The 19,225-nt window shown below is 32.6% G+C and overlaps 2 protein-coding genes across 2 annotated transcripts; both read right to left on the reverse strand.

The window, feature by feature from the left end:
• Window positions 1-5,638: 5,638 nt before the first annotated feature.
• On the reverse strand, window positions 5,639-8,352 carry LOC111409554 (wall-associated receptor kinase 2-like; the record flags this gene model as incomplete). The annotated part of the gene is made up of 2 exons (XM_023039595.1): window positions 5,639-7,048; window positions 8,190-8,352. Coding segments are annotated over 2 exons (1,371 nt in total), but the record flags the coding sequence as incomplete, so codon positions are not given.
• A 146-nt stretch (window positions 8,353-8,498) lies between these two features.
• On the reverse strand, window positions 8,499-9,824 carry LOC111409258 (wall-associated receptor kinase 2-like). Its single transcript, XM_023039275.1, has one exon. The coding sequence runs from the start codon at window positions 9,450-9,452 to the stop codon at window positions 8,538-8,540; it is 915 nt and encodes a 304-aa protein (XP_022895043.1). The 5' UTR covers window positions 9,453-9,824; the 3' UTR covers window positions 8,499-8,537.
• Window positions 9,825-19,225: the final 9,401 nt, after the last annotated feature.

Raw genomic sequence — 19,225 nt, forward strand, 5'->3', positions numbered from 1 at the left:
GAAAACAAGAAAAGATTTAACAAGTAACAAAAAGATATAACCTTCAATTAATTTGGAGCCTGGCTCTGATGCCAACTTATGCGAACCCCGTAGCAACGTTGACTGCAAAACCCACAACGAGATTGACAAATCCAAGAAAGCCAAATTAATCCAAAAGTTTAGGATTAATCCAAAAGAAAGTCGAACAAAAAATCCAACAAGAACGACGCTTGAAAGATCCCTTGGCCACGCAATCCAAGAATTAAATCCGGTTGTTTGAACGCCACAAGTTAACACTTGATAAGTTCGAAATTGTTCAATGAAGAACAATGAAGAGAAGACAATACGCCTCACTTTAATTCAATATCAACTATGTCAAAAGTTGTTACAATTGAACGAAAACTTCCATTTATACTAAACCTAACATAAAAATCGTGCAAAAGTCGAACATAATTCCCAAAGTATGGAAAAGAATCGAAAACTAACAAAATATGGAAAAATACCAAAAATAAGAAATTCGCCCAAAAATTGGCCTATGCGACCGCAACGTGCAATTCCATGCGGTCGCATGGTTCAAACAAGATGCTTCCTTTGAGTTTTGATAGACCACCGTGCTGCGACCACGAGCATGTATGCCTGTGCGACCGTACAGGCTTAAAATATCCCTCCGATTTTGACCTTTGATATTAAATTGATCCAAGTTGATTCGATTTTTGACCCGAATATGAAAGTTGCTCCATTTTGAGTCCCGAACATGATGTCTTCAAGCATTGCCTTGACGAGCAATCCCATCACCTCGTTGACTCGTCTCGTCTTCGATCGCGTCATCGGTCCGCCATTGACTATCAACGGGTCTCGTCTCGCACTTGCCTTCGTCGGGCTCGACTCTTGGGTCACATCACCGTCACTGTTCATGTCATTTTTTTTAATTTTTTGTACAACTCGTTTTATTATCATTCTTTTTTTTCTTAAATTTTTTTTTTCAAAACTCATATTATTAAAATACATGTGGGTCTACAAAAAATTGAATCTAAACTTTGATATTAAAACTGTAATAACCCAAATTTTAACAATTTAAATTGTTACTAAAACTTTCATTCTGTAATTACATAAATTATTCAAACATTCCAACATGAAATTTTTTAATTTTATCAATAAAAAAAATAAAATATATATTAAAAATAATCAATTGAAACATGTCCCAAATTCTAAATAAAAAATTTCACATGAAAATAAAAATTAAAAGTAAAGTGGAAAATAAAAGTCTATAGTCGCGTTACTCGGAATTTATTTTTATTGAATTCCATAATTTCTAGTATCATGACTTCACCTCATTGCCCACCAACCAACGACTCTTTCTAACCTGTGAGTAGGGGGACAAAAGGGTAAGTATATGGGAATACCCAACAAGATACAAAAAACCATGGTGTAATCCCTAATAAAAAATATTTAAATCATGCATCAAAAATATCATATCGTCATCATATCTTTAGAAACTGGTAAGAGCTCAATAAAAATCATATCTTTGGCACCGAATGGCCATAACATACATATCATATCATATCTTTAAACTTTCATAAGCATAATAATTCGATAACATGAAATAAATAATTTAAACGGGATAAAAGCAAAAGCACCTCATCAACCTACCTTATTAGATTAATTAAATTTGAAAGGCAACTCCACAAATGCTTTTCGATCCCTGGTTACATGGTCTGTCGCTCCTGAGTCTATAATCCACATATCATAAGATTTAGTTAGTATAATAGTACTTGAAACATAAATAGCACTAAAAGAAGTATTTATAAGAGCTACCTTTTTTGACTTAGGGCATTCCCGAGCAAAGTGATACAATACTTGATAGTTGAAGCATTTAAGCTTGCTCTTATCTTTCTTCTTTCCAAACCATTTACCCTTCTTGTTGCGCTTAGGCTTGTTCTTTTTAGGTCACTATTCAGTTTCTTTTTCCCTTCCTTTTCCGCATTTGAACCAATTCTTCTTACGCTTAAAGCTTGAAGCTTTCCCAGAACTAGATTCAACCACAAAAGGTTGTCCTAGAGATTTAGCTGCACTAAGGCTCTCATCCTCTAGTTCCACATAGTGGGCAGTATCGGTAAAAATTTTGATGTTATTATTGTGAGTAGAATTGACTTTCAGATGTTCCCAATTATCAAGAAGGGAACGAATCAAAGCCTGAACTTGCTGCTCAACAGAGAGTATGTGCCCTGCCGACTTCAACTCCCTAATTATAGTAGACATTGTCCTCAAATGCCGTGTGATGTTGTGATTAGGAAGTTTCTTGTAAGTATCAAAGTTAATAGTCAGCTGCGTCAGTCTAGTCACACTAATACCACCATATTTCTCTCTCAAATATGTCCAGATGTCATGAACAGTCGAAAACTGCTCACACTTATGAATGAGATCATCCATCACGAAACTTACCAAAATTGCATGAGCAGTGGAATCTTTCTTTTTCCACGTCTGGTAAGTTTCCTGATCCCTTCTCTGTTGAACATTTTGACTTATCCCTGGGCCTTTCATCACATGGCTAATGCCCTCAAGGTAATCCTGTTCTTCAAACAAATATCGAATTTTATGGCGCCAAGTGTCATAGTTATTGTCATTCAATTTGTCACCCTTATTAAGGCCAACTATGATATTCTTAAACGCCATGGCCTGTCAAAATTTTAAAGACAATTATATAAATATCCATTTATGCACACATTATTTCAAATTAAGCTTTATGATAATTTCATACTAGACATGGAGTTGAAAGTTAACTAAGTTCCCAATCACCATCAATTATCCTAATGTTACATTATAACAAAATTAATTTCATAGTGCAAAATCATAGGTTTATGTCAGAATTACTTAATTTCTTTCAACCTTAAAACTCTTACTAAATTAAAAGATTAATCAAGTACAAAATAAGCAAGACATTTTGAATACATCTGACAAATATGAAACATATACATAAATATCAAAATGTCAAATATGTACATGCGATCTTAATAAACATCTTTAAATAACTATGAAACATGGAAAAAAATTCATATTGACATTGTTTCAACAATTTTGTACTAATCATACATATCTAAATTAATTATAAAATTCTCATTTTCTGAATTCTATTTCCTCTTCAAGATCTTGGTCAAATAACTGTAGCGTAGAGGTGGTGAATTATTCAAAATTTCAATAGCAACATCATACCAATGTTTAGGAAGCATTGCTTTCCATCTCACATATAGGCCATCCTAAATGTATCACTTCTCGATGCATTACTTTAGGATATTTTATGTGTTGTACTAGGTTATGTCCTGGATTCATTTCATAGTTTCTATAAGTATGTAATTTTTCAACACGTTTCACAGCCCGTGCTCTAATAGCTTCCCATCTAATGATGCTAAAAATGTGCGTTGATTAGCAATATCTGATCAAGTACAATAATTGAAAACTAGTCACAATGGATTGTATAACCTATTCAAGATCCACCACTCATGAACGTAAAGAAAATGTGGTATATCAAATACTTTCGGGCATTTGAAATATTTAACATTCAAGAGTGTGGGGACCAACGTACAATTTTCCAAATGGCATTTGGAATATTCAAGATTCAAAAGTGTAAGGACCAACATGCAATTTTTCAAATTGCACTTGAAATATTTGAGGGACCAACATGCAATTTTTTAACACCAATACGGCAACAGTTTCTATTTCAGGTTTTTCCCCCCTCTCGGGTATTGTTCATTGTCATAAAAAAAATAGATTTTCCACATTTCTGACAAAACTTCGGAAGTCCATAACTTCTTCTATTCAAAGCCAAAAATTATGTTCTTTATATTGTTTGAAAGGTTTTTAGAAAATCTATCCAACCGTATAAAATGGATAGTGTGGAACTTAACGTGAAAGAAATTATCGTGGAATGAAGTTTCGATTTTCTCAATTAGGGTTTGATTTTTCTCCTAAAATACAAATCCAAACGAAGTGAAATTTTTCAGATATATTCTCCATAATATCATGGACATACAGTATAAATTTCATGAATTATATGAAGAATATCAAAAGTTGCCATTAACGACATTGAAGCTTTGAAAAAAAATCGGAATTCATGCATTCTAATCATTCTAAAACATTTTTAGCATGTGTTTAAGCAAGAAAATAACCTACTTTGACTTTGATGTCGATGTAAAATGTGCTTACATGCTTATAATTGAGTTTGGAGTATCGAAACTTCCTTGAAATCCTAAGAAAACTAGAGGTTGAATTAATTGTCTTCTTGACCTTGTGTACTCACCAAGTACTCTTCTTCTGGTCAAAAACTCGATCAATAAGGAAGGAATTTAATAGCTACAATCTAAGAACCTATTTTGAGATGTAATATTTCCAAAATTAAGCGTTTCTCATCATGTAGATTCCTTCTACTCCTCTTAACCCGAATTTTTATATTTGCTTTTCATAATGATAGAGTAATGGAAGTTGCTTGTGAGTTATTGGTGGAGAGAAGGTTAATTTTCAAATTCAATTTTCAACTGCTCCCTCCAAAATTCATGTCCATGCAAATCGGATCGAGTCAATCCACATGGGCGACCTGTTTTCATCCAACAAGGTTCTTGTTTTCCATAGAGTTTAGAACATCGATAAGTTTCTATTTGAATCTAGAATTCATCAACCGAAACTGAAAAAATTTGAATCAGGCACAGTTTGTCTGCCAGAAAGATTGCTGGTGTGGGTGTGCTGGCATGTCTGTAATCTGGCCAAATTTTTGGCCAGTTTCTTCGTACCTCTTCCTTGGATAGTCGTCTGGCAACAGCCTTAACCAGAAAACAAACCGCTCTCCAAATCTTTCTCGTTGTCACGTGACTGTGCACCGTCCGATATTTTTGGTTCATCCTTTGCCCCTGTGCAAAAGCATAAGTATGGTTGATTTTGAATAATGTACGCCCAAAATTCTTGATAAACACTAACATTATTTTTCCCTTCTAGAAATTAATAAAATCTTTCTTTGTCAATTAGATATAAATTTGCATTTTTTAACATATGTTTTTGTCTTGATATTAAATTATCTGAAACATTAAGGTTTAGGTTTCCTCAATTTCTTAAGCTTTCTCTTTTTTACTTTCTAGTTTTATTACACATAAGAGCATCATTTTTATTTAATGCAATCATTTGAACTATGGAATGGGGACAAGCACTGAGGCAGAAATTTGAAACTAAGCGTATTAAAATTGTGTCTTGCAAGGGGATAGAGGAACTATGGATTCAATTGGACTCCAAGATAACAATACTGATGGTTACGCCAAACCACGGGGGACCATGGTTTATTCAATATGATTAGGAAGAAATTAGAAGAACTTTTAGCACAATATCGACCATGTTTAGATGCTTTCTTATTTTACATATAAGGTGGGAGAAAACGTATTGGACACTATCAATTGGTTACAAACATTGTTCAGAGAATAATAAGGTTGAAAAGTTTCCACTTGTCGAAATCAAGTCTAGAATAAAAATAAAATGGTTTTTGGCCTATTTGAAGAAAGTCCATGCCAAATGAGAGCTATTGTCTCCTTGCTGTAATACCTGCCCATAATTTCAAAAACAGTATATGCTTATACTAGAAACTAATTAACAAGGAATACTGTCAATAAAATAAGATCTATCAGATCATAACCATACAAGAAGTCATATACCAATTCAACAATAATATTGCTAATCTTACAGGTTCAGTATAACCTCAATCCACATCCTTATTTTATAGATTAATAACCTAACAAAAGATGAATTCATAAAATAACTCGACAAAAGTAATGCTAACCTTGCCAGTTCTATATAACCTTACTCCATACTGATTCTAATGCTACAGATCATCTCCCACCACCCATAGGCCAAATAATATGATCGCTGCTGTTATCATATCCAATAGCTGTGCTACTACTACCATCACCATTTGCAATTGCAAAGGCTATCATTTTCCCAGAAAGCAGGGATTCGGACTCTGCTTCATTGGGTTCTGTTTGGTTCCACGAGTGTTTTCCTGCTAATCTCAGACCTTCAAGTTCCTTAGCTACTTCCTTCATACTAGGTCTATCCTTCCCTTTAACATGTAAGCATATTTTTGCAAGCATGGCAACCGATGTTAACTCCTCACTATTTCCTTCGCATATAATATTGTCATCAAGAACTTGGAATAAACAGCTTCGCTCTAGTGCTAAAAGGAAATAGTTGGCTAAACTTCTCTCCTCTACTGATCTGTCGTAGCTCAATGCCTTCTTTCCTGTTAGTAGCTCAATGAGGACTACTCCAAAGCTATAAACATCACTTTTCTGAGTCAATTGGTTCGTTTGCATGTATTCAGGGTCTAAGTATCCTAAGGTTCCTTGTACTATTGTAGATAATTGAATTTGATCCAGTGGAACCAATCTTGATGCTCCAAAATCAGACACTTTTGCAGTGAAACTAGTGTCTAAAAGAATATTTGTTGATTTGATGTCTCTGTGTATGATTGGAGGGGAAGCTGCAGAGTGCAAATACGCGACCGCTCCAGCAGCTTCTGCAGCAACTCTTAATCGCATATCCCAAGAAAGAGAACGCGCCTTTGTTTTACTATGTATGTGTTCAAATAGGGTTCCATTTTCTATGAATTCATAGACTAGCAGAGGAGCTTGCGTTTCTAAACAACAACCAAGGAGCTTGACAACATTTCTGTGGTTGATTTGGGAAAGGACTATCACCTCATTGATAAATTGCTCAACTTGCTGTGGATCAACTTCTTTGGACTTCTTGATGGCAACTAGTCGATTATCTGCTAACAAGCCTTTGTATACAGTGCCATAGCCTCCTTGACCAACAATTCTACTGTCATGGAAGTTGTCCGTTGCCTTCTTGAGTTCCGCTGAAGAAAATATATTTACAATAACTGGTAATTGCTGTCTTTGGGTGAGTCTTTCTTGCAACAATAAGCCACCATTTTGAAGAAAGAATTTTTGCTTCATTGTGTTCAACTTTCTTCTATTGAGTATTGAGAGCAACCAGCAGATAAGAAGTATAAGAACCGTAATTCCTATAGAAATCCCTGTAATTGAAATTTTAGGTTAGTTTCAATCCTTTCCCTTTATTAAACAAATGAGCCGGAGAGTAAAAGGTACACATGATGATGATGTAGGCAAGCTAGATACATTGTTCATCGGTTTAGACAATTTTAATATAAAAAATGAAACTTCAATACCAAAAGCAATACTCCTTTGGTACAACAATAGGGTTTGGTGGCACCGTTTACGAGCAGTTGAAAAAGTTGGTGCTTGCCAGTTTTTTTGGACACAGATTTTAAAAACCGCCCAAAACTGATGGAATATAATTTTGATCGATCTTCTCAACCCATCAAATTAGCGGGTTTTGGCTGTTTTCATATTCTCTTCTAATTTTAAACTCTGTAAAATGATCATTTTCAACAAATATATTTTCTTCAAAATTAACTTGTAAATAAAAAAATATTAACTAAAAAATTATTTATAAGCAAAAAAAATTACATTTTAGTTAAAAAAAAATGCTTAAAAGTAAAATATTACTTAGAAAATAAGAAATATTACGTTACAATTAAAAAATTATTTTCATGTAAAAAAATTGCTTTTAAAATAAAAGTACTACAAATAAGATAAATATTCACTTATTAAATATAAGGTTACTTATAAGTAAAAAAGTTCCACCTAAAATTATATAAAAAGTATAAAATTAGCTTATAATTATAAAATTTACTCATAAGTAAATATTTAACTTTATTTAATTTTTTAAGTTAAATGTTAACTTATATATATATAAAATTACCTATAAATAAAATCACTTATGTGTACACACACACACACACACACACACGAGAAATTATGAATTGAGAATTTTACTACGGGACATATATTTAAAAATCGCTACTAATCGGTACTCCCGAATCTCCCAAGCAGGCCCTAACTAAGAATCGGTTTGTAGGTTTATAGCTACGTGAACACACTACACTTTCAAGTCAATTTTACGAATGAGTTTAAGCTAATGTCGTTGTTATAATCATCATCAATATAGGCACCCAATTCGAGTATGAAGACAGACTTAGGAGTGTACTTTCGTTGGAAGAATGTTTTGTAAAATCACCCAGCTTGAAAAATGGATCATCGACCGAGATAATTCTAAATCCTAGGTGAAATGTAATGAATGGAGAGCATGCTAACCTGCAACAAGTTTGAATACAAGTGATTGACCACGGATGCAACCCCGTCCATGTTTCTTCCCATCTCCTTTGTAACCTTTCGTACAAAAACACTTGAAACTCCCATTTGTGTTTAGACATCGGTCCTTCTCACAAATGTTGAGATTTGAATTTTCACATTCTTTTTTTTTTTTTTTTTTTTTTTTATAAAAAAAAAATATAAAAAAAAAAAAAAAAAAAAGAAAAAAAGAAATAACAACGTGAAAGAAAGCGAAATTGAAATCTCAAAGGAAAGAAAAATTGAATTTAAAATCTTAAAAGACACGTGGCCAAACAATTCATGATGTATTTCTAGATAATACACAGGTAATCAAACTTTAATACCTTTACAACCATCAATGAGGTATGGATTCCCTTCATAACCCTCTGAACAATAACAACGATACCCATTATCGGTTCCTTTACAACTGGAATTCGTGCTTTTACAGGCATAGCTAGACATGTTCTTCTGAGACTCCTCACATGTTCCTCTGTCAATTGCCCAGTCAACCACCATGGGAAGCTCCTCTACATTCCTCAGAATTGAAAGACTATTTGGAGAAAAAGTGAATGCACTTTCCTCAGCAAGAAATGCGTAGCTGCAATTATCGACGTCCCAGACGGTAGTGGTGTGATTATCATAGCTCTCTGTGAAATTAGAATAGCTTTTCAATGTCAACTCAACTTCCCATACCCCTTTTGGGATAGACGCCTGACAACAGCCTACACCGGAACATGACCCGTCCTCCAGATCATCCTTGCTGGCACACTGGGAAGTGCACCCTGTCTGGTAACCACTCTTGTTATTCCGGCTCCCAGATACGAAAGCATAAGTATCGCAACCTACAACAGTGAACTTATTTGCGGTATTATTGACTGTGAATTCTTTGAACCGTATAGAGGGGTTGTTAGAGAGTGCTTCGGTGCCATTCCTATTATAACATTCTTTCGCTATGAATTGCAACACAGTCAATTGACCGTCCAGGGATATGTTTGTGATTTCTATGTTTGAGTGTCTCAAGAATGGTTTAGGAGGATCATAGTGGGTGTGATTACAAGTGACTAAGAATGTTTCACTAAGGTAACAACCTTCCCTTGTGCCAAAAGGGAAGGGAATACTTACATCTCCACAACGATCCGTGCAGTTGGGCTTTGCTATTTGGAAATTTGTTTGTGATTTTGTGACAAAAATAAGCAGCATTGCTAGAAAGAAGTGGGCTTGCAGCAAAAGCATATGCAATCCCATGGTGAATTTAGTTATAATTCTTTTTCCTAGATTGTATTTTAGTAACAGAATTACAACCTAAGCATTGTACAAAAACGTTTGGAAGATGATTTCTTATATAGTCTGTAAGTCTTCGGCTAAGTCAATGAACATCTTATCTTGACTAAAGTCTCCTTTGGAAGTGTTTAAAGAGGCAATGCTTTCAGAATAAAGCTGGGCGCCAACTGTTGAAGCGTGGCCCTGTTCAACAAGCAACTACTCTGCATTAGTGTTGTACGTTTTGGCAGGTGAAATAAGAAGGGACTTGCACTATTTTTTACGCAAGTTCATAAGCACTGTATTGGAATCAAGAAGGGCCATCAGTAGCGTATGACTTATATGCTAGGCCAGCTTCGCAAAAGGGTATCGACATGACTAATCTTTATTTTATAAGCCATAATTAACACTATTGCAAGACTGTCTTTCTAATTTATGCATGGTACCCTAGAGGTGACAACCAAACCAGTTTTTAAAAAAATGCCTAGTTGTCACCTCATTAACAAAATTTCTATTGTTTGTTGCAGAGATGGGTCGATAATTAAGAAATCAACTTCTAATTTACACATAGTCCCTTAGATGTCCCAATCAAACTAGTTTAAAAATATGCCTTACTGATGTGAGCCCAGGCAACAATAGTAGCTCCAAAATCCACAAAAGATTGAATCACAACCCAAGAATTTTTGAAACTTGACCCGATAAATTATTCGATCGAAGAATCAAGACAATCACAGAAAATATTTTAATCCCATGATCACAAAACTTACCAACGTTACTTAAATTGTGGGATGTCACAAATAGTATGAATCTTTGGTAAATTTAGATAGTTTGAATGCCACAAATATTGAAAATATTTGACAAGTTCTCTTCAATTAAGGACTATATAGAAAGTGAAAATTTTCACATTATGATTACTTCTCAAAAAATTAATATCTTTATTGTATAAGAAATGTACCTTTTATAAGCATTAAATAAACTCATAATCGAAACAAAACTTTAATTCTAAAGACAAATTCATATAAACTAGAAAACTACAAAAGAAATCTGAATAAAACTAAAATACTACAAATAACGAAAATACCCTTCAACTAATTCAAAACATAAAAATGTAAAAATAGACTCCTAAACAATCGATTTTGGCCTCAAAGTTAGACAAAGTCATCCGTCAAACTTTTGCAGAGTCGAAAGACGCTTCTGGATTGTAGTCATGGCTGAAAATCAAACAACCGAGCAAAAAGTTTTACGCATTTTTTGTACATCCTATACGTTTTTGCACATACTTCATATTACTTTCATTTTCTAATGGTTTATAATCTTCTCTTCTAATCGATCTGTATCAATCTAAAATATACAATGGATTCTTGTTAGCTTGCCCTCCACAATTCTCATCACTTATTGTCACCTCGTTATCAAAATTATTATTGTTTACTTTATTGTTGACATGGATCGATAATTAAGAAACAAACGTATGATGCTATGAGCCTCATTCATTATGACAGTATTAATCATGACTTGACATATATTGTAGTGCCTACTATAGAAATGGACTAAGTCATATTGTAGACTTCTATTGTTTCACTGACTTTTGAAAGAAATTGTTATAATTTTTTTACATATAAATATATTTGACGTGTATTCATTTGTCAAGGCTAGGTTGCAAAATTTCAGTACTAAATGAAAAATGTATCAATTCAATCTAGAAATGAATCGACAGGACCTTCTTCATTTAGATCTAAATTCTTCGCTTTTGTTAATGTGAAAATGTACCAATCCTTTTCTCTCCATTTAATTAGAATTACAATAGTGATGTTATTATACAACCTGAAGACGAGGAGATGAGATTTGACTATGGAAATTAAAAAAAATAGTTTGTGAGATTTTTTTAAATATTGAAGGCCATTTAATCAAGAAATATAGGGTGGAAGTTATTTAACAAAATACATGTTTGACTAGACTAAAATATGCCTAGTTGTCACCTCATTATCAAAGCTTTTATAGTATATTTTTGAGGTGGGCCAATAATTAAGAAACCAACGTATGATGCTATAAGCCTTATTCATTATGAAAGTATTAATTATGACTTAAAATATATGGTAGTGCCTACTGCAAAAATGGACTAAGTTATATCGTAGACTTCTATTATTTCACTGACTTTTGAAAGAAATCATTATGATTTTTTTCCCTATACATATATTTGACGTGTATTCATTTGTCATGTCTAGGTTGCAAAATTCCATTACTAAATGAAATATGTATCAATTCGATCTAGAAATGAATAAACGGTACCTTCTTTATTTTAGATCTAAATTCTTTGCTTTTGTTAATGCAAAAATGTGTCAATCCTTTTCTCTCTATTTAATTAGATTTACAATAGTGATGCTATTATACAACCTGAAGATGAGGAGATGAGATTTGATTATGGAAATAAAAAATAAAAATTAGTTTGTGAGATTTTATTTTTTTTAAATTGAAGGCCATTTGATCAAGAAACATTGGGTGGAGGTTATTTAACCAAATACATGTTTGACTAGGCTAAAATATGCCTAGTTGTCCCCTTGTTATCAAAGCTTTTATTGTTTATTGTTGAGGTGGGCCGATAATTAAGAAACCAACGTATGATGCACTGAACATCATTCATTATGAAAGTATTAAGCATGACTTGACATATATGGTAGTGCCTACTGCAAAAATGGACTAAGTCATATCGTACACTTCTATTGTTTCATTGACTTTTGAAAGAAATCATTATGATTTTTTTTTCCTTATATATATATTTGACGTGTATTCATTTGTCATGTCTAGGTTTCAAAATTCCTGTAGTAAATGAAATATGTATCAATTCGATCTAGAAATAAATCAACAGTACCTTCTTCATTTTAGATCTAAATTCTTCGCTTTTGTTAATGCGAAAATGTGCCAATCATTTTCTCTCTATTTAATTAGGATTACAATAGTGATGCTATTATACAAACTGAAGATGAAGAGATGAGATTTGATTATGGAAATAAAAAAATAAAAATTAGCTTGTGAGATTTTTTTTAAAATTGAAGGCCATTTGATCAAGAAACATTGGGTGTAGGTTATTTAACCAAATACATTTTTGACTAGGCTAAAATATGCCCCTTGTTATCAAAGCTTTTATTGTTTATTGATAAGGTGGGCTGATAATTAAGAAACCAACGTATGATGCAATAAGCCTCATTCATTGTGAAAGTATTAATCATGACTTGACATATATGGTAGTGCCTAGTGCAAAAGTGGACTAAGTCATATCGTAGACTTCTATCGTTTCACTAACTTTTGAAAGAAATCATTATGATTTTTTTCCCCTATATATATATTTGACGTGTATTCATTTGTCATATCTAGGTTGCAAAATTCCAATACTAAATGAAATATGTATCAATTCGATCTAGAAATGAATCAACAGTACCTTCTTCATTTTAGATCTAAATTCTTCGCTTTTGTTAATGCGAAAATGTGTCAATCCTTTTCTTTCTATTTAATTAGAATTACAATAGTGATGTTATTATACAACTTGAAGATGAGGAGATGAGATTTGATTAAGGAAATAAAAAATAAAAAATAGTTTGTAAGAGTTTTTTAAAATTGAAGGCCATTTGATCAAGAAACATTGGAACCAAATACATGTTTGACTACGCTAAAATATGCCTAGTTGTGACCTCTTTATCAAAGCTTTTATTGTTTATTGTTGAGGTCGGCCGATAATTAAGAAACCAATGTATGATGCTATAAGCCTCATTCATTATGAAATTATTAATCATGGCTTGACATGTATGGTAGTGCCTAATGCAAAAATGGACTAAGTGATATTGCAGACTTCTATTGTTTCACTGACTTTTGAAATAAATCATTATGATATTTTTTCCCTATACATATATTTGACGTGTATTCATTTGTCATGTCTAGGTTGCAAAATTCCAGTACTAAATGAAATATGTATCAATTTGATCTAGAAATGAATCAACCTTACCTTCTTCATTTTAGATCTAAATTCTTCGCTTTCGTTAATGCGAAAATGTGCCAATCCTTTTCTCTCTATTTAATTATAATTACAATAGTGATGTTTTTATACAACCTGAAGATGAGGTGATGAGATTTGATTATGGAAATAAAAATAAAAATTAGTTTGTGAGATTTTTTTAAAATTGAAGGCCATTAGATCAAGAAACATTGGGTGGAGGTTATTTAACCAAATACATGTTTGACTAGGATAAAATATTCCTGGTTCTCTTGTCAAAGCTTCTATTGTTTATTGTGGAGGTGGGCCGATAATTACGAAAACAACATATGATGCTATGAGCCTCATTCGTTATGAAAGTATTAATCATGACTTGAAATATATGATAGTGCCTACTGCAGAAATGGACTATGTCATGTCTTAGACTTCGATTCTATTGTTTCACTGGGTTTTCGAAGAAAATCATTATGATTTTTTTCCCTATACCTATATTTAACGTGTATTCATTCGTCATGGCTAGATTGTAAAATTCCAATACAAAATGAATAATGTATCAATTTGATCTAGAAATGAATCAACAAAATCTTCTTCATTTTAGATGTAAATTCTTCACTTTTGTGAATACGAAATGTGCCTATCGTTTTCTCTCCATATAATTAGACTTACAATAGTGATGTTATTTTACAACCTAGAGCCATGGATATGAGATTTGATTATGGAAATTTAAAAAAAAAAAATCAAAAAAGAAAATAGTTTTTGAGATTTTTTTAAAATTGAAAGCCATTTGATCAAGAAATATTGGGTGGAGGTTATTTAACCAAATATATGGTTAGACTGTGCTAAAATATGTCTAATTGTAACCTTGTTATCAAAAGCTTTTGTTGTTTATTGTTGAGGTGGGCCAATAATTAACAAACCAATGTATGATGATAAGATCCTCATTCATTATGAAAGTATTAATAATGGCTTGACATATATGGACTACGGCAATGTCTATTGCAAAAATGGATTAAGTCATATCGCAGACTTCTTTAACTAGCTTTTTGAAAGAAATCATTTTGATTTTTTTTTTCTATACATATATTTAATGTGTATTCATTTGTCATGGCTTGGTTGCAAAATTATTTAGAATTACAATAGCGATGTTATTATACAAACATGAGGAGACGAGATTTGGTTATGGAAATTAGAAGGAAAAAAATAATAAAATAATAAAAAAAAAGAATTTTTTTTTTTTCATTTATTGTCAGTCGTTCATTATTTCATAGTGAATAGACAGATTCTTCTTTTATTCATTTCTATTTCAAAATCAATGTATTCAAGTGTTCATAGCCTCGTTTGGCCCCATTAAATTTCATTTTATTTTTTTCTCTTTTATTTTCAACCACATAATTTTTCATAAAATAATATATACGTAAATCGAACCACTCATTTTCAAAAAAACACTATTCTACCTATTTTCATTTCAAAAAATGATAGTACACACAGTCTCAAAATTCCGATAGACCAAATCGTCCTTGTCACACATGACAGTACACAAAGTCTCGAAATTCCGATTAATCCGGTGCCCAAATGCAAAAGCACAAGTATCATAACCAATGACAATGAACTTATAGTCAATCCAATGCCCAAATAAAGAGCGTAAGTATCATAATCATTAATGATGAATTCATTTGTGATATAATTATCTTTGTAATCCCGGTTAATCTGTTGCCCAAATGAGAAAGCATAAGTATCATAACCAACGATAGTGAACTTAAAATAAATTTCATACCCAAATACAAAAGCACAAGTATTTGTAAATTTCTTTTCAAATATTTGTAAATTCTCTGCTTTGCAAATTATTAAAGAATTTATTCTAATAATATTTATATATTCTAAAATTCAAACAACATAAAAATAAAATAAAAGTTTTATATCCCACTTTCTTCGCCCTAAAACCCCAACCCTTCTTTACGTGAATTTGGTCCTAAACATTTGACTTCGGTGTGCAAATGGTCACTAACGTACGTTTCTCGGGACAGACATCCCTAAACTATGTGTTTGGAGTGTAATAGGTCGGTTTTATATTAAAAATAGCAATATGTCCTTAATTTTAATTAGAGAAAATTACACTCGGGTCCCTAACCTTTGCAAAAGGTGAAAATGGATCCATAGCTTTAATTTTTTAAAAAACTTAATTAATAAGTCTTGTTTTCTTTACCAAATTGATAATATACATAAGTTATTTTTTTTATGCATATTCTACGAATTAGTATGAAAAAAATTTAAATTTAATCTCATAATTAATTAACTAACATGCTAATGAAAATTATCAATTTATTATTAAATAGTTATACTATTTAAAAATCTAAACTTTTTTTTTCTTTTTTCAATAACCACCCAAAAATATTTATATATATTGAAAAGCAACCATGTGTAAACTGGATCGTTAATTGAGCTATTCGCTTATTAACAACAAATATTAGAACTCCAATAGTACTTTTCGTATTTTATAATGCATCGTTTTTAATCATTTGACCAAGAAAAGAAATAACGTATAATTCATAAATTAAATATTTTATAGCATTTTTACGTTGAATGACACGACAATATTTGTTGAATGTCAAAAGGTTATATGCATCCACCCCATTATCCTTTGTGGGTAATGTTATTAGGCAAGCATAGTGAAATTGGATGGTGTTTGATTCGGTTTGATTAAAAAGTAAGCCCGGGATTGCACAATTGAAGGACAACAATGTGAAGCTGGCCCGCAAGAGGCGAATTAGTCTGCGTTGAAGGAAATATCAGTGTAGGAAAGAAGAGAATTGCTAATGAAACTCTCGACCTCTAAGACCTTGTAAGGATTGTTCCTGACCTGTTGACAAATGGCAGAATGTTGGTCCACACCACTTTGATATATTGGATGCATTTTATACTACATATACAGAATTTTGGTCGTGGACCTGTCGCTCAAGCGAGGAGCTAGCAACAGGTGAGTCATAACTGAGTGGTCGTCAGTAATTTCATCATAAATTTCTCTTTCGATATCCGATTGAAGTAATTCGAAATGCGTTGGAAAGTTAACTCAAACGGCTACCATTTTTTTAATAGCCTTATCCAAATTCCAATGTTTTCTATGCGAAAAATGCATTACAAGTTACGACTGAGAATTGAAACATAACTTGTGCGGCTCTTTGACTTAGACTTCTAATTACATTCCAATGATCATGTGTGTTCTTTTTGGATATCTTGGACACTTTCAATGATTATACTATCAAATCCAAAAGAATCATTGACTTTTACAACTTTTTTGTATTAATCCTTTTATCTGAAAAATGGTCAATACAATAGAAACCTAACAGAAGTGATTGAGAATATTTTTTTATTTACAACATTATCTTTTCATTATATATATATATATATATATATATATATATAAAGGTTTATCCCACTTTCTTCACCTTCTTTTCGTGAATTTGGTCCCAAACATTTGAATTCGGTGTGCAAATTGTCTCTAACGTACGCTTCTCGGGACAGACCAATGTGTCCTTAATTTTAATTAGACAAACTCACACTTGGGTCCCTAACCTTTGCAAAAGGTGAAAATGAATCCATAGTTTTTTTTTTTTATAACTTAATTAACAATTCTTTTTTTCTTTACCAAATTGATCATATGCATAAGGTTTTGTTTTGTTTTGTTTTTTTTGTTTTTTTTTTTTACGAATTAGTATGAAATAACTTATATATAATCTCATAATTAATTAACTAACATGCTAAAGAATATTATCGATTTTATTATTAAATTAATTATCCTATTTAAAAATCTAAACTTTTTTTTTCAAAAAATAAAAATGAAAAAATGAAAAGCAACCATGTATGAAAAACTGGATCTTCAAATAATTTTATTTGATTGAGCTATTCTTTTGTTAACAACAAATATTAGAACTCCAATAATATATTTAATGTTCTATAATTCATCGTTTTAATCATTTGACAACGAAAATAAATAACGTATAATTGGTAAATTAAATATTTTTTAGTTGAATAAACACACGACAATGTTTGTTGAATGTCGAAAAATTATATACATCCGCCCCCATTATTCTTTGTGGGTAACGTTATTGGGCAACCCTATGAGCCTTTGGTAATTGATTAAAGGGAAAAATTCATAAATCATGTATTAAGTATGGACACTTTAAAAATCAGGTTTTAAGTTTATAAAATGCAAAAATTAGGTTTATTAGTTAATTAATTAAAAATATTTATTAAATAAAGATAGTAAAGTCACAGTTGTTCGATTAATGATCACAGATTCATAATTATAGATCACAAATTTATTTACAGGTCATATATCGTCAAATTAATTGATCAAATATTATTTCATGGTCACAAATCAAAAGTTTTGTAGGTCACAGATTATTTCAGTTGATCATTCAAATTACAAGTCACATTTTATTTATAGGTCACATAAATCACAGTTTGTTGGTCACAAATTATTTTTTAGTGACAAATAACAAAATAATTGGTCATATGCATCAAACATCCAACCCTCATACTGATCCACCACTAATTTTTCGTCATAGGCATCTAAATAATTGGTCACAGACACCCCACCCTCGTCACCACCACCACCACTACCACCACCATCATCAAACAACAAGATACAATAGTTGGGCACCACGGCCTCTAGAACCACCATCATCTCACCAACATGAGCACCACCACGTCCACAACACATCACCAACATCATCAAACAACAACACACAATAGTTGGGTACCACCGCCTCCAGAACCACCATCTTCTCACCAATATGAGCACCACTGTTTCCTGCCACCACCATCATGAGCACCACCACGCCCACAACACACCACCACCAGATGCCACACCACCACACTCCGACTTCACATTGCCACACCTCTACAAAACCGCTCAGCAACACCATAAAACCACCAAGAAACATCGACAAAACCGCCACAAGAATACCACAAGCCATTGCAGAACAACACAAAACTACTACAACGACCGTACCTGCCTATCGCCTCGCAGGCTCACACAGCGGCGTTTAGATTGTGCGCTGCACATTGTGTATTGCAGAACTGAGAGTCACATTCACAGCAAGTGACGGGTGCTTCTCAACGATGATGGCAATAGGAGAAGGGTATAGAGAGAGAATAGCATATCGAAAAATAGAAAAGAAGTCGACAGCAACTGTGAACAGCAGAACGCCACGCTGCTGTAAACGGTGACCCATTCAAACACAACCCAAACCAACAAAATGAAAACTAGCAGCTTCACCTCTCCACGGCTACGCTGGCACCAGCACCAACACATTTCCTTCATCGCCTTTGCAGTGGTTGAATGCGTCACCGAGAAGAGAGAAGGAAGAGACGAGAATCGGGTTTCAAAATTGGATGAAATTAATAGGGTTATTAACTGAATTGGGAGAATTAATAATACCCGATTTTTGCATAATTATACTTCACCCCTGAACTTTGAATTTAAAAGTTTAAGTAGCAGTTTTATGTAATTTCCATTTGATTAAAAAGTGAGCCCATGATTGCACAATTGAAGGACAACAATGTGAAGTCGACCCACAAGAGGCGAACTAGTTTGTGTCGAAGGAAATATCAGTATAGGAAAGACGAAAATTGCTAATGAAACTCTCAAGCTCAGAGACCTTGTGGGGATTGTTCCTGAACCTGTTGAAAAATGGCAGAATGTTCCAGACCACTTTAATATATTGGATGCATTTTATGCTAATGAAAATTATATGTATTTGTCAAAAGAGTCACA

This window comes from Olea europaea, chromosome 14, assembly GCF_002742605.1.
Source record: "Olea europaea var. sylvestris chromosome 14, O_europaea_v1, whole genome shotgun sequence".
Taxonomy (NCBI): domain Eukaryota; kingdom Viridiplantae; phylum Streptophyta; class Magnoliopsida; order Lamiales; family Oleaceae; genus Olea; species Olea europaea.

Excerpts from the sequence above, each read along its gene's own strand:
- LOC111409258 (XM_023039275.1), bottom strand. The coding sequence starts at position 9,452 with ATGGGATTGCATATGCTTTTGCTGCAAGCCCACTTCTTTCTAGCAATG.